This window comes from Rhinatrema bivittatum, chromosome 3, assembly GCF_901001135.1.
Source record: "Rhinatrema bivittatum chromosome 3, aRhiBiv1.1, whole genome shotgun sequence".
NCBI lineage: Eukaryota > Metazoa > Chordata > Amphibia > Gymnophiona > Rhinatrematidae > Rhinatrema > Rhinatrema bivittatum.
In genome coordinates, this window is record NC_042617.1 from 269,993,958 (window position 1) to 270,016,444 (window position 22,487).

The following is a 22,487-nucleotide window of genomic DNA, read 5'->3' on the forward strand; positions in this document are numbered from 1 at the left end:
TCTGACTTATCAAGGAGGAGTTTTGGTAGGTACTGCTGCTTCAAGATCAGTTACTTTATAGCAGCTTGAGCAGCCCCTGTGCGTAACAAGTTCCAAGCAGTCACCTAATTGGTGTTGCAAAGTTCTCACCTGTTTCATCACTTCTTCTGTCAGCTCCTTTATCTTCTGGGGATCGGCCGGTCTTACACCATCTCCCGCAGGGGCCACTACGGCTTTTGTTTCCAGCTCTGGCTTGGGTTCCGTTTTCACCTGCTGAGCATTGGAAAGAAAACTTCAGTGACTGAGGCCCTTTCCATACACTGCCTCCTTCCCCCTTGCCTGATGTCATGAAAATGTTGCAAAATACAAATATGCTTTTGGAAGAAAAGTCAAGGATGCTTTTGCTATACTACAGTACTGCCATGATTGGGTGGTGGGTTTTGCACTAGGCTAGGGCCTGAATGAATACTTGGTAGCATTTCAGTGTATATATAAGCAAGGTGGCAGCAGTGCTGACCTGCTCCCACTCCCCACTCTGGAAATACACTGCATTGAGTTCAAATGAGATCACGAGTGCCCTGTATGTACCCAGATCAGACCAGGCTCCTGGATTTTGCCTCCCTTCCAGCAGATGGCGACAGTTTTACTTACACTATCCCTTAACCTGGTTGCCACCTGCAGTTTATCAGTATTTGTCTCCTGCAGATGGTGGTGCAAATCTTGCAGTCTGAAGAGAATAAAAAGATTAAAAAAAAAAAAATTTTAGAAGTTTGGTAGGTCCTGGTGGGGACATCCTTTCAAGTATAGGAGCAGACAAGCGGGAAGGGTTGGGAACCCCTGGGTCTGTCCGGATTCTTCACCTGCTGAGGGGGGAGATAACTGGTGGGACCAGTTCCCTGTCCTCCCTCCTACAGCTGGTCATGCGGGGCTTGAGGGGGTCCGAAGGCATTCCCTTTCCAGTGGGAGACTCCAGATACAGGCAGTATGAGCAGAGACCTGAAGTTGTGTGCTGCTGTATAAGTTGACTCTGGCATTTGCTGACAATCATTGATTTTATATTGGATGAGAATCTAACCACTGAGTTCTGATTATGACTGTGGATTTTTGAAGCCCCTGAGGCAGCGGCTTTTGAGCTGCGAAACTCGGCCTGAGTCGAGCAAATTGTTAACACATCTCTGTTTGAATAAACAACTGAAAAAGATCCAGGCATCTAGGAAGTTGGAGGTACAGCTCAAGAAGATTTGAGGTGTCAGCATTGGGCATTCCCACTGTTGTATGTAGCAGTTTTATGCTCCAGGCCGGATTGTGCTGGGTACAGCAATTGCAATCCTACAAGTCATTATCCCCAGATGACACTAAGCAGGCTCAAACTGGAAGCCATGGTGGCCTACAGTGCAGATGCTTTGTATGATCTCATACTCACTTCCTCTCAAACGATGTCCTTGGTCTCCGCTAGAAGGCTTCTGTAGTTCAGGAACTGGTCTATGGATTTTTGGTCAAGTCTCAGCTGGGATTGCTTCCTTTTAAGGGGAGCTTGTAAAGCTTCTCGCCTAGACCATAGGGCACAAGCTGCCAGAGGATAAGCTGAAGGTTGGCAGAGGTTTCTCTTCGGCAAGAGCTCACTTCAGGATGAGCAGACATCCCCGGCAGTCTCGTACTTCGGGAGGAGGTCAGAGACAAGGGACCAGGAGGCAGCAGTCTTGGAATTGGTCCTTTCGAGGCCATAGACCAATCAGAAATGGTACCAGTCAGGGAGCCACCAGTTTCAAGTCCTCCCAGCTCCTCCATCCCAAACATCAGAGGTCAGCTAATATATTTCCTCAGAGTGGGCCAAGATCACGTCAGACCAGTGGGTCGTGTGATAGAACACGGTTACACTTTAGAATGTGCATATCTGTTAAAGGATTTATTCATAAGGTTCCCTTGCACTTACCAGCAGAAAAGATGTGTGGTTCGAGAAACTGCCAGTCATCCCTTGTCAGGGATGGGGCAGGCCTCTCCTTGTTAACTGTCTGATTGCGGCCTAAGCCGCACGATCGAGGCAACGCTGCTCTTTTTCTGCAAGCGGCAGCTGCAAAGGTCCCTCGCCCCCCGGGATACAGCGGGAGCAGAGGCCTGTGCGAGAGAGCCACACTGCCGGCTCTCCTCATGGCATGGCAATCTAAACTGTAAGTAGAAAATCAGCTGAGTGAAGCAATTCACTCAGAGACCTGGGAGAATTCAGCAGGCTCGCTCTTGTTTTAAAAGGCCTATCCTTTGTCTTATTTATTTTTTCTTTTTCAGAGCTACTCAACCAGGGGAATGTACAATTTGTAGCTCCCACCAGAGGAATTAAGACATCTCTGGCATTGTATGGGGGGGGGGGGAGGGACCAGCCCACTGGTAAATCCCCCGCAACTCACCGGGCTGTGTCAATATTCTCTGGGTATTAAGGCCAAGGGCAGGAGCCCAGCCTTCCCTGCTTTTACAAAGTGATCTCGGTCTCCCCCCCCCCCCCTTTTTTTTTTTTTTTTTTACTAACTACAAGTTGATCTAGTGAAAGGTAGTAAGGTTAGGATACCCCCTTCAAGTATTAATCAATCAAATAAATAATTTCGCAAAGGATCAGGACCGCAGGTTATGCCATTCTTCATCTGCTGGAGTCAGAGAAATACTGAAGGATTGCAGGTGCCGTATCAGGGGAGTCTGGCAGTGGAGCAGGAGGCCCAGTAGTTAGTCCAATGGGTAGAGCACCATCTGGAGATCCTGACAGCTTCTCACATAGCAGGGTTGGACAATATGCAGGTGGATTTCCTCAGTTGGATCCTGGGGAGAGGTTGTTCCCTGTACCCCTACCAGCAGCTGGAGTCTGGGAACAAAAATTTGGGCACTGCTCCATCACCAAGAGTGGCACCTGCAGTCCCTCAGTACTGGCCTGCACCCAAGCCCAGACAACTAAACTTACTAAAGGGTGAAGGGGGTTTGACCCTGCAATATAACTGTAAGCCAAAATCGCCCATAACTACAATTCAAACACCATCAATCCTGCTCCTCCAGGAGCATCTGAAATGGTAAATTTTCTTCAGCAAATTTTCTTCTCAATATAATCTTTCAGAGTCTGAAAATGGGATGGGCTGCTGGACTGCTCTGTGGTATCACAGGAACGAAAAGTAGCAGGTAAGAACCAATTTTCCTTTCCTGAACATCCAAGCCACTCTAAACTGGGAGGGAACCTGAAAGACCCATGCGCAGAACACTCACTGAAGGATGACTCATCCTGCGCCCTAATATCCAAGTGATAATGCTTGGTGAAAATGAAGTGAGGACCAAACCACAGCCCTACAAATTTCCGGCAGCAACAGAAGCTGACACTCAGCCCGGGAGGTAGCCTGAGCCCTAGTGGAATGAGCTCTCAAACCCAAGGATGCCTTCTGCCCCCAGGAGATATAGGCAGCACAAATTGTCTCCCTGAACCACCTAGCAGAAGTAGCCTTAGAAGCCTTGTCACCCTTCTTAGGACTTCTATATAAGAAACACAGATGATCCAAGCAACAGAAATCATTGGTAACCTCCAAATAGTATAAGAGCATCTGCCTGACATCTAAAACATGAAGGTCCCTTCTCCTGAGGGGAATCCCTTGACAGAAACCCTGCCAACTCCACCGACTGATTGATATGAAAGGCAGGCACCACCTTGGGAACAAAGGAAGGCACCGTCCACAAGGGAACTCTATCATTGTAGATCCTCAGGAAAGGATCCTGACAAGACCTGCAACTCCAAAATCCTTTGGGGTAGATTTTCAGACGAGCGCGAATAGCCTACTTTTGTTTGCGCTCCAGGCGCAAACAAAAGTACGCTGGATTTTAGTAGATACGCGCGTAGTCGCGCGTATCGGCTAAAATCCTGGATCGGCGCGCGCAAGGCTATCGATTTCGTATAGCCTGCGCGCGCCGAGCCGCGCAGCCTACCCCCGTTCCCTCCTAGGCCGCTCCGAAATCGGAGCGGCCTAGAAGGGAACTTTCCTTTGCCCTCCCCTCACCTTCCCCTCCCTTCCCCTACCTAACCCACCCGCCCGGCCCTGTCTAAACCCCCATCCTACCTTTGTCGGGGGATTTACGCCTCCCAGAGGGAGGCGTAAATCCCCGCGCGCGAGCGGGACTCCTGCGCGCCGGGCCGCGACCTGGGGGCGGGTACGGAGGGCGCGGCCACGCCCCCGGACCGCCCCGGGCCGTAGCCACGCCCCCGTACCCGCCCCCAAAACGCTGCCGACACGCCCCCGCAACGCCGCGCGCTCCTGCCCCGCCCCCGACACGCCTCCCGACACGCCCACTCCAAAAACCCCGGGACTTACGCGAGTCCCGGGGTTCTGCGCGCGCCGGTGAGCCTATGTAAAATAGGCTCACCGGCGCGCAGGGCCCTGCTCGCGTAAATCCGCCCGGTTTTGGGCGGATTTACGCGAGCAGGGCTCTGAAAATCCACCCCTTTGAGTGTAACAAATGGCCACCAGAAAGACAATCTTCAAGGTTAAATCCTTCAACAGCGCTCCATAGAGAACACGAAGCACCAGTTCAAATTCCAATCCGGACACAATGGATGGGCAGATGTAAATGCTTGACCCCTTTAAGAAACCAGGTAATAGCCAGGTGGGTAGCTAGAGAGCGACCCTAGAAACTTGCCCCATAGGGCACCCAAAGCAGGCACCTGGACCCGAAGGGAATTGAATGCAAAACCCTTAGCCAATCCCTGCTGTAAAAAATCCAAAACCTGGGAGATGCCCACAGATAGAGGATCTAAGGAGCACTAAAGTCACCACCCTTCAAAGTTTCCAGACCCTGACAAAGGCCAAAGAAGTAGCTGGACAGCATGCCTGAAAAAGAGTGGAAATGACCTGTTCTGAATACCCCCTCAAGCACAACCTCCACCTCTCAAAAGCAAAGCTGCGAGACAGAAGTGATCCTCCCGATCCGAAAATATGGGCCCCCTGACGAAGTTGAGGAAGATGAGCGAGCTGAAGGGGACCCTCCAGGGCAATCTGTACCAGATCTGCGAATCAGTGTTGTCATGGCCATTCTGGTACTACCAGAACCATGCTTCCTGGCTATGCAGCTCTATGATTGGCGAAGCCGTCTGATGAGGGGCCAAGGAGGGAACGCATACAGAAGAATTCCCATGGGCCACGGATACCATAGCGCGTCTATGCTCACCGAGCCCACTTCCTTTTGTCGACTGAAGAAGCGCTGTGGTCTTTGCAGTGGCTCATATCACCATCAGGTCCGACTGAGGAACCCCCCCCATCTGGCGCAAATGTGGTTCCACGCCTCGGGAAACAGTTCCCACTCCCCAGGGTCGAGTTGCTGTCTGCTGAGGGAATCTGCTTGCACATTCTCCGTGCCCGCAACGCAGCAAGAGCTTTTAGCTAACGTTCCGTGCAAGTGAACAAGAGTCTTGCTTCCAGCGCCTCGGCATGACTCCTCGTCCCGCCCTGTCTGTTGATGTAGGCCATGGTTGTCATGTCTGAGAACGCTCAGACCATCCTGTCCCTGAGCAGGGGTAGGAACGCTTGTAGGGCCAGACGGACTGCTCTTGTCTCAAGCTGGTTGATGGACCAGGTCTTTTCCCTTTGCAACCACAGGCCCTGTCTAAGCAAACCGCTCCTAAGAGACTGGCATCCATAGAGACCACTATCCAGTCCGGGGACTCCAGATCCACACCTTTCTCCAGATTGCAGTGTGACAGTCAGAACAACAGACTGCTTGACTCTGGAAGAGGAGGCAACAGTAAATGGAACTGCTCTGTCCTAGGACTCCACTTGGATAACAGAGCATGCTGCAAAGGCTTCATGTGAGAGAATGCCCAGGGAACCAAATCCAAATTGGAGGCCATGGATCCCAGTACTTTCAAGTGGTGCCAGACTGCAGGGATCTCTCTTCAAACGAGGGATTCCTCAAAGGCCGCCTGAACAGGGTGTGAAAATTCAAGAGTGTAGCCCTCTGACCACCTCCAGCACCCATCGGTCTGAGGTAATCCTTTCCCACTCTGTGTAGCAGCTCAACAATTTGCCTCCAACAGCTTCTATGCCAGAATGGGTGCCCCCCACTCCCTGAAACTTGGCCCGGGCCATCCCTGCCCTGGGTGGCGGCCACCACGAAAGAACTGTTGGCGCCCCAGAGCTTGCGACCTACCGGCCGAAATCTATGTGAATCCCGAAAACGAGCTCGAGGAGGGAACATCTTCCTAGAGGGCTTCTATCCTCCAGTAACCTATTGCCCTTCGACTCCCCCAGCAACTTGACTAGCTGGTCCAAGTCCTCCCTGAAAAGGAGCTTGCCCTTAAAGGGAAGGTTACAATGCTGGGACTTGGATGACAAGTCCACTGACCAATTGTGCAGCCAGAGGAGCCTGCGGGCAGCCACCACGGAAACCATGCTATGCGCAGAGGTATGCACCAAGTCATACAGTGCGTCCGCCACATATAAGCAATTCCTGCTTCGAGACATGCGGCCTGCAAGAACCCATTATCTCCAGCGCCTGATGCAGCAGAGACCTCCTGAATCCAGCACAGACATGCCCTATGCATGAGGCTGGCGCAAACTGCCGCACGAAGACTCAGAGTGGAGACCTCAAACACCCATTTCAGATGGATCTCCAGTTTACGGTCCTGCATATCCTTCAATACAGCAGTCACTGCTGCATCCACTTTCAGGACCTTAAGAAGATCTAAGATCTCCTGCGCCAAGGGGTAAAGCTTTGCCATCCTTCTGCCCACCTTCAAGCCCGCATCCAGGGAGTCCCACTCCCGATTCATCAGCTTACGGATCTTCTTCAGCAGAGGGAAGGACATAGTCGGTCCCCTGATCCCATCCAGGACTGGGTTAACCCCTTTGCTATCAGACTCCTCCTGGAAGACCTTTACCCTCAGAACTTCCAAAACTGGGGGGATAAGTGGACAACTCCTCATGCTAAAACAAGCACACCATGCTGGGATCATCCCCTTCTAGAGGTAGGAACTTGTCCGGATCGTCCTGGGTCCCATCACCCAAATAGTGACTGTGGTGTGGATCCTGATCTGCCCCTCGTGAATCTGGAGTCCCCCCCCCCCCCCCAAATGATGGTCAGTCGATCCCTCAGATTCCCAAACCCTGCGGGTCACCAGGCCTGCGAAGGTCCGGGACGCCCTCTTGGTCTGGAACTGCCTTGGATCCGCAGGACGTCCTGCTCTCTTGAAAGCAGCCTGCTTTCTGGCTAGGAAGGTCTGGTGAAGCAGGAGAATGCGCACCGGGGAAGACTCCCCCAGGTCCTCCCCAAATCGAGCAATCCTGCTTGACCGGGGACAAAATTGGGGGGGGGGGGGGAAGATCCTCTTCCTAAGACCTAGGATGGTTCACTCCTCCTCCCCCCCCTACTGAAGAGACAGGCCCTGCTGACCGGAGCCCTAGTTTCCCTGCCTACCGGACTGTTGCAGATGAGGCTCAGTCAGGGGCATCCAACCCCTCAGTCTCCCAGCTTCCACTGAGGGATGGCCTACGAATGTGCCTAACATCGCAGGGAGCTCCAGCACTGACACTACCTACTCTTAACTAAAATTTTGTCACTTGCCTGTTTAAAAAAAAACCAAAAAAAAAAAAAAACTATCAGACTGCAGCAGTGCACCTCTACCATCTGCTGGAGTCAGAGAAATACTGAGGGACTGCAGGTTATGTAGCAGTGCCCAAACTTTTGTTCTCTGACTCCATTTGCTGGTAGGGATACAAAACCCACTGGTCTGGACTGATCGGGGTAGGTTCAGGAATGAGCTTTTATACTTGCACCACATGTCTGTACAAATGTTATAGGTTTAGCTGTCTGACAGCTCACCTGGAATCATTTTCTTACTTATAAGTCTGCTTAAATTCTACCCATACTGTGAGAATATGATGGGGGTTTTCAGAGGAGGAGGAGGAAGGGATAAAATATTTGGGAGAAAGATGTTGGTGAAAAATCACCTTATTCCCAGCTAAATATCTGGGATAGAAACCAACCAAAGCAGAACATTACTGCCTTGACAGCTTTATTTTCTAAAGAGGAGAATTAAGTGTTGCATCTTTTCAATGCCTTCCTTACAATTCTGATTTTATTTATTTATTTTAAAGCTTTTATATACCGGAATTTAGCTGGCTGCCTTCATTCCGGTTTACAGATAAAACAACTTAATACATTTGGGAGCAACTGACATCAAACAGGAAAACATCTATAATTTATTTTATACAATCTCTCTAAGCTTTATCCTTAAACTGAACTTAAAGCTGATCCTCTTTCTCTTACTTTGCCAATCAACTTGGGTTTGCAGTTCTTTAAGAGAGCTTTGTGTGCACCACTTGCACAGCTCTGCGTGGACAGTTGCGTCCCACTCTGTGCACCATAGTAGCACACCAGCCACGATTATTTAGCTTCTGACAACCAAATACCCTGCAGCTCCACATTCTGAAAACTCGAGTGTTGTTAAACAGAAAAGAATTTGAAAACAGCAGGCTTTACATTTTGGGGTAGATTTTATAGCGTGCACATGTACACCTGATTTTATAACTTGCAGGCGCGCACAAGTTATAAAATCAGAGGTCGGCGCATGCAAGGGGGTGCACAATTGTGCACCTTGTGCTCGCTGAGCTGGGTTGCCCTCCCCTGTTCCCTTCCCCCCCCCCCCCCCCAGCCCTACTCTAACCCCCCAAAAATATTTGTTTTACCTTTTGTGCCTGCCTCCGGGCAGCCACAAGTTGCGCACGCCGGCACAGCAGCAAATATGGCCGCTGTGCCAGGAGTCTGACCCTGCCCCTTTTTGCAAGCCCCAGGACTTATGCACATCGTCGGGCCTTTTTAAAATAGGCCCAGCGCGCGCAAGGCCATTTACGCGCATAACCCTTTTAAAATCTACCCCTTTATGAGGTAACTAGAGGAGAAGACAAGAGGGCCCTCACACTTTTTGTTACAAGGAAGCTACTTAATGGAGACACAACAAGCAATAGTAAGGGGTTAACTATTAGACATGTACATTGGGGTTTTTTGGGTTTTTTTTTCGGGCCCCCGATTTTCGGGTCAGTGTGTATTAACAGGCGTTCGCGCTTGCACTAACCCGAAATACAAGTTTTTCCAAAATTTTGGAAAAATTCTCGGTTTTCATTGCCCCTGAACTCCCTGAAAAACAAATGCGTCTCTCTATTAAATATCAAATGGCATGATGGGTTTAGTTATTAATGAAAACTTAGCAGTGAGCTGGTTTTGTCCTGTGCTCTTGGGTGTTTATTTCTAACAGAATCTCTCCCTACAGGGCTAGGTAGGAGCACAAGCCCAGAGGTTTTCCTGCATGTTACCCTCTTCTCTGCCTGGCTAGACCAGCCATCATAGCTACAGGCATATACTTTTGATACCCATGTACGCAGGTCTTATTATTAGGCTGCATAATGTTCTTCACTCTTTCCTCCATTCTGCCCCTTCTTGGTCTGTGAACGCTGCCTCTACAGCATCCCTATGCTGAGGACAAGAAGCTAGGATCAAGAACCAAACCCTGGTCTTCAGTATGGTTACACTCAACATTGCCACTGAACCTCTACCCTAACCCTCTCGCAATTTTAAACACATTTGCAGATCTGGTCTATGATGTATGATTCTTGCACCATCACCCCCCCTTCAATGCCGATTTATGACATATATTAAAGAAGGGAAGGAAAGCTTGTTCTCAAAGTATGTATGAGTATGGAATAAGAAGCAAGCAGGAGGATTACCTGAGGTTCCTGGCTGCCATTTTCCAGCTACAGTAGAAGAACAAGCAGAAGGAAAAAAACATGACAGGTGAGGCAAAGAGAAGAGAGAGCTGAAAAAATGTCTGGCATAGAGTTACTAAATGGCAGACTAAAAAAAAAAAAAAAATGCAGACAGTCCACACCAACCCAATAAAAATGAATTAACTGCTAGAGCAACTCCTAAATAATAAATAGCAAAATTATCTAATGATGGTTGTGTACAAGCTGCTAGATATTATCAAAAACTAACTTATTTCCCTCACGCAAGTAAGGGAAAGAGCACTGTCACTGGCTGGTCCTGTACTCTGGAATACCATGCCACTCGAAATAAGACTACAGAGAAATCTGAAATTATTCAAAACTAATCTGAAAACCTGGCTTTTTAAACAAGCATTTTATAAAGATAAAGAAAAGGAGAAAAATAGTTGAGCGATAAGGATGCACCAAGCTAGAAGTTTTTAGTAACCTACATAAGCATATTAATGTTAAAATCAAACTGCCTAATTTGTTCCTAACACTCAGGTTTAATTTACACACCTAGTTTATTATTTTACATTGTTACCGTACTATGATGGCACACGAGTAATTTGTAATCTATACCACCCATATTTCTCTTTATCGTGCCCTTCTGAAAACCGTTGCGATGGTATTTAACTTAACGACAGTATAGAAAATTTTTTAAATAAATAAATAAAATGTACTATTAGAATTTATCATCCCGTTAAACAAGTCCAGCCGCATGGATTTATGACACCCAGCCAGCAGATGCATACAGAGAACCACAACCTTTTCAGTGACATCATCACTGGTATAAGAAGTGATGCAGATGAGGCACTTGTAAGTATTCTCTGTCTCCAGCAACAGGTGGTGGCATGAGCTGGCCTAGTGCAGCAGAATTCAAAAGCTCCCAGCATTCAGTCTCCTGGCCCAACCTTGGAAGAGCAGGAGTCTGTTTTACTCCCAGGGAATCATTCTTTGGGCTGACACCTCTGATACAGCAAGGTCCTTAGCTCCTGGGACAATAATTGCATGTCAGTATTCCCCTAGTACAACAGGCCCTACACCATGCTCCCAGGGGTGGGGAAGAGTTTGGTTTGCCTGGTAGAAAGTCTACTATTGCTTGGTTTCTAAGCACCATTCAGGCCCTGGTTAAGTTTAGAGATAAAGCTTGAGCTTCTGGAGGGTTCAGAAGAGGCCCTCTGGTCAGACTCGCCACCACTCTTGCCTAGCTCTCTCGCTCTCTTAGGAAGGCAGTGGGTTAAGGCTGCAACTTGCCGTAGAATGAAAAATAGAAAAAAAAAAAAAGAGGTTTGATTCAGCCATGCTGTTTACTGCTGAGAAGAGACTTGTACAGCTTCCCATACAGGCTTGTGGTAAATCCAGCCTCGAGCTTGGTGGCTTTTGGACCAGCTCTTGAGGCCTATGGAAGGTGAGTACCATTTCATTGGTCAGGAGGAACTTGCCAGGGGAAGAAAACAGTATTAGGTGGGGGGGGGGGGGGGGGAGTCTTTGGGTGATGACAGATCAAGGATGTTGCTGTGGGGGTATGTGTACTGGTGCATCTCCAGTGCAGTAGGCTCTTCTGCCTCTTCTGTGATGGGGGTCACAGAGACTACTTCAGCGAGTCAGCTCGCTGTAGGCAGCAGTTTCTCTTGCAAGTGAGAAAACTGCAGAGCGGGGGTGGGAACAGGAAGCTCCAGCAGATGCAGGCAGGAATGTCCTCAATCTTAGATCCCCTTTATGGCTCAGCTCTGGGTTCCTCTATTTTGGAGTTGCTCCAAATGGGGGGGGGGGGGGGGGGGGGGCATTACGTCTTCTGATACTATCCCCAGAAGAGGAAGGGGCAAAGGATGCTTATCAGAGTCTCCTTTCTCAACCTCATGGACATTTTCTGCTGGAATTTGTGGTTATACTCCAGGCTTTCTACAGCACAGAGAAGCCTGTTGGGGGAGGTGGTCTCATAGGCCCTTTTGGCCTGTATCATTGCCCAGTCTCCCTCCATCTCTCCTTGGAGAGAACGTGAGGATTCTTGGAGTCTGATATTCTGGCTACTATTTACTACTTCCTGTCCTTGTAATCCTGGTGAAATACTGAGAGATGGATTACTGTTGGAGAGTTCATGCCTATTGGAGGTTTTTTGTTTTTTTTAAAAGGGTTTTTCTACTCCACTGGTTTGTTATAAGGATACTGGCAATTGTCTTGTCAGCACCACTCCTTATAGCAGTGATATCATCACTGAAAAGGTTGTGGTTCTGTCTCCATCTGCTGGCAGGCTGGCATAAACTCACATGTCTGGACTGGTCTAGCAGGGTAAGTATTGCAGGCTTGCTTAGCCTGACTAGACCCAATGGAAAAAAAAAGGCATATGATATTGGTGCATTTTTTGCCAGATTGGTTCCATCAATTTTTGACGATATCTAGCATCTTGTACGATACCACCACTGGACAATTTAACCAACTGTCCTCAAGACCCCTCCCTGCCTCTTGCAGATTCAAATTGGGGAAGGTACCACAAAAAAAGAAATAGTTCTCTTTCTCAAAAGCAGCTCTCTCCCTAGCTCCTATTGTACCTGGCCTCCACCAAAGTGCTTCCTCAGAGTCTCAATTTGCTCAGCCTCCAGCTTCTGGAACAGTGGGGCGACCTGCAGAGAGAAGAATCACAGAGTCAACTGCAAGTCCAGCACAGAAAGAATGAATCCAAGTCACAGAACCAGTAGACAGGACCCCCTACAGCCAAATGAGTCTTCTCACTGAGCAGGGAGGACCCTGCTGTCAGCTCTTTCATTTGGATAACTTTAATAACCTACAGCTATTTATTACATAAGAACCACCATACTGGGTCAGATCAAGCCTAGTATTCAGTTTTCAACAAAGGCCAATCCAGGTCACAAGTACTTGGCAGGATCCCAAACAGTAGACAGATCTCATGCTACTAACACCCAGGAATAAACAGTGACTTTCCCCAAGTCTACTTGATTTATAACAATTTCTTTCCTCCAGAAGCTTGTCCAAACCATTATTTAAATCCAGTTACTTTAACTGCCAGCAATGAATTCATGAGAAGCCTCTCAAGGATCATCTTAGTGTCTCTAACATGCACAAATAAGCCAGGATGAAATGCTCTCCTCTGAAAGTAAGCTTTTCATTAAAAGTTTATTTATTTTCCCTAGAAATAAAAGATTAACAGAAAAGTTGTAGGCACTATTTTTTATTGACCTGATTCAATTTGTGGTTATCTTTCAAGAGCTTTCCTCCTTTCATTAGGAGAGTGCAGAATGAGCTAAGGAGAAACTCGTTCATATACACGAGTCGTAATTACAGATTGATTACAATGGTGGCTGGCGCTGTTGCACACAGCAACCACACGCCTTTACTTCTTCCTGAAAGCATGTAATGTTGGGTTTTGCACTGAGCCTCACAGGAAGCATACAGGCTATTTTTTTTTTAATTAAAGATTTTTATTGATCGTCATACAGATACATAGCATTAATAAGGAAAAAAGATTCATATCCTGAATCAGGCAAATGTTGACTCATTTTCATAGACAGAAATAAAGCATCCCCCCCCCCCACTCCCTCCCCCTTCCTGCCCATGAGCTCACTAAAATCATAATACAATAATTAGTCATTTCCAATAAGATCTAGAGGGGTTTATCAAGACAGTAACATCCATTTCCTGGTGTCATGATGGTTCAAGTTTGATTAGTTTTTACCCAATGTAAATAAGAACCCTATATTGCTTGAAATTTTAATTTGCTTTTAGACAGAGCAGCTGAAGTGGCTGCCATTCTGCAATAAGAATGTACTCGTTGTTGAACAATTTGTAAAGATGGAATTCTCGGCAACTTCCAGTGAAGTGCTATAGCTATTCTAGTTGCAATAAAAACTTGTTGACAAAAGAATATCTGTTGTTTCGTCAAAGGCTTGTGGGGGATATTAAGCAGTGCAAAGCCAGCATCAAGTAAATTGCTAAGCCCCAGGATCTTTTCTAACCTGTGAATTATCACCTTCCAAAACTCATGAATCTTCCCACAGCTCCACCATGTAAGAAAGAAGGTCCCCTCATGCCCTCCAGCATAGTTCAATGGATTTAGGATGTCTACGATGTAGGGTGTGGGGAGCAAGGTACCACCTGGTAAGTATCTTATAGCAATTTTCCTGCATCGCCATAGATATAGAGCATTTCCGAAGCCGAGCCATAAACCTGGTACCAAGTTTCAGATTTAAATGATAACCCTAGATCGGCTTCCCAAGCAATGATATGGGGGTGAGGATGTTTTGCTGGTCCATTTAAGATTGCGTATATTTTAGAAACCACACCTCTTTTCTTATCTGCATTTTCACAATAGTGCTCAAATAATGTTTTCCCTTGATTTAAGGAAGGTGTCATTCCTCCTCCGAAATCTCTGCAATACTTAAGAAAATGCGACCCGCCACCCACCCCTCCGACATGATCCCCTCCAAAATGCTCTTGACAATCCCAGACTGCATTTCCCAACCATTAGCTGACATTATCAACACCTCATTATCCACCGGAGAAGTTTCCAACCAGCTCAAACTAGCCATAGTAAAACCAATCATTAAGAAACCGAAACTTGACCCTACCGACTTATCCAACTACCGCCCTATCTCCAACCTCCCATTCCTTGCCAAAGTCCTTGAAAAATCTGTCAACATGCAACTGTCAAACTACCTAGACCAACACCAGATACTCTATCCATCTCAACACGGCTTTAGAAAGCATTTCAGCACCGAAACTCTACTGATCTCCCTCGCTGACCTCGTCATCAGAGGCTTTGACAAAGGTCACACATTCATTCTAGCCCTATTAGACATATCCGCAGCCTTCGACACCATCAACCATTCTATATTACTCGACAGGCTAGCTGATATTGGCATCTCTGGGACCCCCCTTCGCTGGTTCAAATCATACATCAGTGACAGACACTTCAAGGTAAAAATTGAAAACCACGAATCCGAGACAATTGATATCACAAGGGGCGTACCCCATTAACATTTACCTCCTCCCCCTCTGCCATCTACTCTCAACCTTGATCTCTCACACTTCGTCTACGCTGACGACGTGCAAGTTCTTATACCCATCACTGATACCATTTCCAACGCCCTAAAAAGATGGGAAAATGCACTCTCTTCCATCAACAGTCTTCTTACCCAACTCAACCTAGCTCTAAATGCGAACAAAACTGAACTTAAGATAATCACACCCCAACACATCAACCCTCTCCCCAACTCCACAACCAGCTCACCCCTCGCCCACCCAGTCTTCTCGCAAAACTTAAGAGACCTCAGTGTCATACTCGACCCACAATTCAGCCAACAGAAATTTATCTCCTCCACCATCAAGGACTGCTACCATAAACTTCACACCCTCAAAAAACTTAAACCCCTCCTGCACTTCAGCGATTTCAGAACAGCACTACAAGCCCTCATCTTATCTAAGATTGACTACTCAAATGCTCTACTCCTAGGTCTTCCGAAGAATAGCATTGCCCCCTTGCAGCTACTACAAAACGCAGCTGCACGAATATTAACAGGCATACGCAAAAAAGACCACATCACACCTATTCTCAAACAACTCCATTGGCTCCCCATCACAGCTAGAATCCAATTTAAAACCCTTACCCTCATACACAAAGCCATCCACAATCCAGACATGCTATGGTTCACAGACATCTTACAAATCCGCTCCTCTACCAGACCTACCAGAATGCCATATACAGCAACCATTCACACGCCTTCTCCTAAACTCTTCCAACTAACAGCCACCAAACAACGCGCCTTATCCCTAGCTGGACCCTCCTTATGGAACTCAATGCCCACCCCCCTCCCCCCGTTCTTATATCAGTTTCACTGTAAAGCCCTGTTGGCTACTTTTTTGTTCCATGGAAACCGATGTGATGTTTTCTTAACGAATGTCGGTATACAAAAACTTTAAATAAATAAATAAATAAATAAATTTCTGATGATCTCAGAAAATGTATTACTTGATAACCAGCCAGAAAGTCATTGTTAGATAAATCAGTGGTTCTCAACATTTTTCCTATTGTGACACACCTGACAGACCACACTCACATGTGACACACTGCTCATTACAATTCATGGCGGAAATAAAAAATAAAGGTCCAGTATTATTTTTATTGTTAAGAATGACACAAGGAAAAAATACTTCTGTCTGAACAGAAATTGCATAAATAATAAACATCCCACACTAAAACATCACCAATTTCTAGTTCTCAAACAGTAAACACCTTACCTAAGAAAAGGCAACACTGAAAGTATTATACCAGGCCTTAAGACACCAATACACCTCCTATTAGGAAAACTGAATAAGCCAGGCTACTATAGAGCCCTACACAGAAACTACATGCCAGCAGAAAACCTCACCTGAATCACATGTGCTGACCCTCACCTAACAAAGAATAAAGAGACTATAAAGCATAACTAGAAACATGCAGACAAAAACTGAATTGGAAACGCAACAAGCCAGAGTCTCTGTATGCAGTGTAACAAAGGAAAAAAAGAAACATCACCCATCCTTATAAAACAAATCAAGAAATATAAAATCAATAGCAGTAAAAACCATACTAATAAAAAGAACAGATTATTTCAAAACAGCTGATGAATGGAATATCCAATAATTAAAAACTCATATAAAAAATATCTAGATACCAATAAAATATTTCAAAATAGCAGACACAAAGGCCCAATAATAATGGGCCTTTGTGTCTGCTATTGGAGGCCTCTTACATGTGTCTTACACGTGTCCCGGGGCTTTACGCGCATCGCCGGGCCTTTTTAAAATATTTATTTATTTTATTTATGTGCTTTATATACCATTGTTTGGAACTGGCCTTCACAACGGTTTACAGTAGGGCCAGGGCTTTTAAAATCCGGCCCACAGGCTCTTAATCATACATACACATGATCTCTCTCACACACAAACAGGTTTTCAATCACAAACTTACACATACAGGTTCTCAATCATACACTTACATTCATGCTATCTCACTCACACACACAGGCTCTCAATCATTCACTTACATTCATGCTATCTCACTCACACACACAGGCTCTCAAACACATTTGCTTGCTCATTCACTCACTCTCCCCCCCTCCCCCGAACTAGCGGCAGCAGCCGCCTCCTCCCAACCCTAAAGGCCCTCGCAGAGAAAGGAGTCCCATCGGCTGTGGGGTTTTACGTTGTTTCTCATTTTACTCCGAGCCGCGCTGTACATTCTTCAGGCTGCGCCTCTCTTTTCTTCAGGCCGATGCCGCCCGCACTAGCTTGGTCTCTTCTTCCCGCGCACGCACCTGCTGCTCACCACTTCCTCTTCCGGGGTGCGGGAAGAAGAGAGAATGTCGGTGCCACTGACTCCAGCTGTCCTGCTGCGTTCCGCCCGGGCTATCAGCATTTTAAGCCCGGGCGGAGGACCTATTTTTCTTGGTTAGGGGGAGCAGCTGGGTCAGCGGGGGACCGGGAAGTGTGACGACACACCTGCATGTTCTTGGCAATACACTGGTGTGTCACGACACACCGGTTGAGAACCGCTGAGATAAATGGTAGGTATCTCGTATGTCATGCCACTTCATAATAGATCCTCCCCTTAGTAAATGTCCTACCCTGGTAATTCCATGTATACGCCATTCCCTGAACGATTTATTAAGTCTCCCATCCGGGAAATGACTACTAAAAAAAAAAAAAAAAAAAAAAAGAAGGTGAGTTAAATGAAAATATTCCCTATTTCCCACCAGGCGTGTTCGCCATCTGAGCCAAACTCTCATGGTTGTCTCCAAAGAGATTGGCAATTCACCTACAACAGTCCAGGTACCACGGGGTTGCTTCGGCATTGCTCGCAGAGGCATGCCTCCTACAATAGTTTCTTCAAAAGACACTCACTGTTTTACAGAGGTTTCTCTATGCATATCTGGAATTGCTTTAAGTTGGGCAGCCACGTAGTACCATTCTAGATTTGGCACCCCCAATCCACCTCGGTCTCTGCGTTGGTAGAGCAGACGGCGCGATACTCTTGCAGGCACTTTTGCCACATAAAGTCAAATATTTTTCTTTGCCAAACACAAAGTATGGCGGAGCTTTGAAAAATTGGTAATGTAATAAATAAGTATAGAAGTCAAGGTAACACATTCATTTTCACTACAGCAATGCGTCCCATTTATTTAAATCCTTCTCTATTATGCGGATCAGCGGAACATAAGTCGAAACAGATCCTTCACATTGGGGCCGATGTGCACCCCTAAATATGATGCCCATTTAAAAGGATAGCGAAATCTGAGCTCTGTAACGGTCTGCTGTGCAACATTAATATTTAGAATTTCGGATTTATCTTAAATCCAGATACTGCACTAAATGCTTGCAATTCAGTGGTGACATTTTGTAAAGATTGAGCTGGGTTAGATAGAGTTAATAAAATGTCATCCGCTAAAAGAGAAATTTTTAAATTTAAGTTTCCTTTCTGTACCCCGGAAATGCCCGCAGCCTCCCTTATTCTCATAGTGAACGGTTCGAGAAAGAGTGCAAATAGCAGTGGGGACAGCGGACATCCCTGACTTGTACCTCTTTGCACTCCATTCATCTTAACCCATTCTAGCAGGTCGTGAAATAATTGTTTCACCCAGGTCATAAAAGAGCCAAACCTCATCCTCTCCATTGTCGCAAATAAAAATTCCCAGTGGACCATGTCAAACGCCTTTTCAGCATCTATGGCCAGTAAAAGAAGCAGGGTATTCTCTTTTTTAGCCTACCATAAAATATCCGTTACTTTACGGACATTGTCCACCGCAGTTCTTTGGGCTATAAATCCCACCTGATCCCGGTGAACCAATAGAGGGAGGATAGTATTTAGGCGTCCCGCTAGAACTCTAGCTAGAATTTTTAGGTCTACATTGATTAAAGAAATGGGATGGTAAGACCCACATAGAGTAGGGTCTCTCCCTGGCTTCACTATGATTGTTATTCCAGCAACATTAGAATGAAGCGGTAAGGAAGCACCCTCTCGGATACCATTAAAAAAGTCCATAAGGGGCTACATTTTTTATAATAGCAGCCCATGAAGCCAACTAGGCCTGGTGACTTTCCTAATAGCTGCCATCACTTCTATTGTGCTAATTGGTTCATCTAAGAATTGTTTTTGCTCCTTGGTTAAAGTTGGTAGGGAGACAGACTGCAGATAGTCAGCTATAATATCTAGTGTAATAGAATCATCCCTATTATATAATGAGGAATAAAGTCTAGTGAAGCATTCACGTATGTCCGGGGAGGATGTTAAAATATTACCCTTGGTGTCCTTGATTTTAGCTATATTATTCTGAGTAGTTAAAATCTTTAATTTCTGTGCTAGCACTTTACCAGCCTTGTTATTCCTTTCAAAAAACCTTTGTTGCGTGCGTTGCGTGGCTGATTCTAAGATATTAAGTTCGCTGCATGTAGCATTAAGTTTCTTAAATACTGTGCTATCTAGCGTGGCTGTATGGAGTTGCGATAAACGGATTATGTCTTGTAGTAATTCAGTTTTACGCTTTTCTCTTAAATTAGTTGCTTGTGCTATAAATTGACCTCGCATAACTACTTTAGTACATTCCCATAGGGTACCTGCTGAGTTTACTGTGGATTTGTTCAGTTGGAAATATTCTCAGAGAGGCATTCACTGGTTCACAATAATCATCTTCCTGTAGTAAATCATCATTCAGCCTCCAATATCTCAAGCAAGTACCTGAGCAAGATAGTTGTATTGTGACCCACATTGGGGAGTGATCGGACTGCATTATATACCCAATCTCCACCCTGGACACCTCATTTTGCAGGGTCTTGTCTAGAAGAATAAAATCAATTCTCGAGTATGTCCCATGTGGTAGGGAGTAAAATGTATATGATCTGGAGGTTGGGAAACACCGTCTCCAAATGTCTACCATTCCCCCATCTGGACATGATTGAGGATAATTCAGACAACTTTCCAGTTTGCCGCTAATCTATAATTAGATGTATCCAATCTGGGGATTGTACTAGGTTATGGTCTCCCCCCATATTATTTGCCCCTCTGAAAATTGCTCTAGTACCCCATCTAGGTGACCCTAGATGGGGTACTAGAGCAAGTGACCCTGATCTACATTCGGTGCGTATACACTAATCAAGGTGAATACCTCGTTACCTATTTTTATCTTCAGTAAAAGATAACACCCATATAGCTCGAAGAGTATATATTCCTCTATAATATATACTCTTCGAGCTATGACTATGAATGCCTTCGATTTAAGACTAAGAATTTGCCTGCTGTTTTTTGTACTTTGAACTCTCCTATCTGTGTATATAGTTGGTTTACTCATATTGATTTATATTTATATCTAGTTTTCACCCCCCTGTTTAATGTACTCTATTGGTTATACGTAAGGGCCCCGCCCAAAAGTTAATCTTGTTCCGCTGTTATATGTAAGGGCTCCGCCCAAAAGTTTTTGTTTTTTGTAAACCGATGCGATGTGTCAACGGATGTCGGTATAAAAGAGACCTTAAATAAATAAATAAAATAAATAAATATTCATAAGTGATTTGTTGGGATACAAGTACACCTACACCAGCATATTTCGAACCTTTGGTACTGGCCGCCAAATATTGGTTAGGGAATCCCTTTATTTGCAACACTGACTCATACCGTGGCTTTAAATGGGTTTCTTAAATTAAAGCTATTGACACTTTATATCATATTAAATCCTGCTGTAATAGCTGTCTTTTCTTATGGGAGTTTAGACCCTTAACATTAAGGGACCATACATTTAGGAAAACCATGTCTATTAAGATAACATTGTAAGACTTCGTCTTCATCCCCCCTTAAATATAACCACAAAATAGGACTTTAAAAAATGCTACCATAATAATCCCCAGTGAGCTCATGTTTAAACCCGTCTTTCAATCTCATACCTCCCCCTCCTATACTGTATCCTTCTCTTGGATACCTCCCCTTACACCGGGGGCTTGTCGCACCAGGGAGAAGTTCGCTCCCCCGTGAGAGCTGGCAGAATCCATTTCCAAGCCAAATACCTTGCCTATCCGTCAGGCAAGTGCCATCGTTTAACTCCGCATGTGAAAAAAGAAAAGAAAGAAAAAACTGTCCGCTATCTGAATCACGTCGGTTAACTGCTAGTTGAATTACATGTGAAAACTCACCATCAGACACTATCCTCACAGTCTTTCCTCAATCCAGTCGATTGCTTGATTGGAGACTTAGGCGTTAGATGTTGGCGCTCCAGCCGCTTGTGGTGACCCGCTCTCTGCCGACCTGGGGTAGCAGTTGTTTTATGTGATGATTCCTCTGTTCTCCTTGCCGTGAAATTGACTGGCAGATTGGCTTGTTTCAGGGCTTCTGCAGTCTCATTCAAAGTTTTTCCCTGTACATACCCGGATCAGCCCAGACTGCTGGGTTATGCCTCCCTTCCAGCAGATGGAGACAGAGAAAAACTTGAAGGGCACCCCTCTAATAGGACGCGCCACCTGCAGCCCCTTCAGTAGTTCTCCGTCTCCAGCAGATGAAGGTGGCAGAACCTGCAGTCCTGGCTAATTGATTCTATTAAAAAAAAAAAAAAAAAAAAGTTGCAGTGACAGGAATCTTTTAAATTTGTCTGGCTGAAACAAAGTTTCAAAAAAAAAAAAAAAAAAAAAGCCAGGCCTCCCAAGGAGCAGAGTAATTTTCCCCTCGGTGGTAGGCCTGCCGGGAAGTTCTCTCTTCGCTTTAGTGTACCAGGAGCAGCAGCCGGTGAGTGACTGGGGGGATTTTCTGGTGGGCCGGTCCCTCCCCCCCAGCCCACAGACAACCATGAGTTGTGCTCTGGTGAGGCCAACGCGATTTAAAAAAAACAAAAAAACGGAACAATCTGCGTCGTTTTTGTTTTTTTTTTTTAGAGCTGTGCTGCTCTTCTTCGATCTCCCGGGCTCTGGTGTTTACTTTGGCGGCCTCCTCTCTTTTACAGCACGGTGATGCTGTGCGCTTCGGCATGTAAAGCCTGCAGGGGAGCCGACAGCACGGCTCTCCCAAGATAGCCTCTGCTCCCGTTGTCTTCCCGGGGGCGAGTGCCCAGCAGCGGCTGGTGGAAAGGGGAGGCAGGCGCTTTGGTCCTGTGGTGCGGGCGTCCCAATGCTGCCTCTTGGTACTCAGCCTGCCCCACTCCCACGGAACTGCAGCCATTTTAGGAGCTGCAGATGCCGATACCTCAGCAGGGGGAGGGGGGGGGGGATCTCCCTCCTCAGTTATTTCTGCATGATTTTTGCCCCGGGTCTCCCCACGATTTGTTTCCCCGCCTTCCCTGCTCCCTTGGGTACCCCCCATCGGGAAAATGTAAAGGGCAAGCATCCTTTTTCGGCTGATTTTATTTTGCTGTTACATAAGGCATATTTAGCTAGCCTTATGCGCATGGGGGATCCTGAGCCCCCTCCAGGGTGGCCTGCGGATAGGCCCTCTCCTCCAGTGTAGGTTCCTAGGCCGGATCCTCCTGAGGTCTCCCGGATTTGGGTGGTCCGGGAAGGGTCCAGTTCCGAGAGCCAGAGTGCATTGCCGCTGGCGGATCCACTTCAGGCAGACGTGGATGAGGATTCCGAGCGTGTGGCCCTGGTGGAAGGGGATGATCCTCGGGTCCTTAGGCTCTTTCGTAGAGATGAGTTGGAGCCGATGATTCCACATGTCCTAGCGGAGTTGGGCATACCGGCTGGTCAGACGCAGACGCCTCAGGATCAGGG

The 22,487-nt window shown here is 46.4% G+C and overlaps 1 protein-coding gene across 1 annotated transcript in view; it reads right to left on the bottom strand.

Annotated features, from left to right (window-relative positions):
* The window catches only part of MARS (methionyl-tRNA synthetase), a 143,033-nt gene that overhangs the window by 2,590 nt on the left and 117,956 nt on the right, over positions 1 to 22,487 (bottom strand). The window contains exons 19-20 of the mRNA XM_029594591.1: positions 12,302 to 12,373; positions 130 to 249 (exon numbers count right to left, since the gene is read on the bottom strand). Coding sequence (XP_029450451.1) covers positions 130 to 249; positions 12,302 to 12,373 — 192 coding nt within the window. The remainder of the gene's footprint in view (positions 1 to 129; positions 250 to 12,301; positions 12,374 to 22,487) is intronic.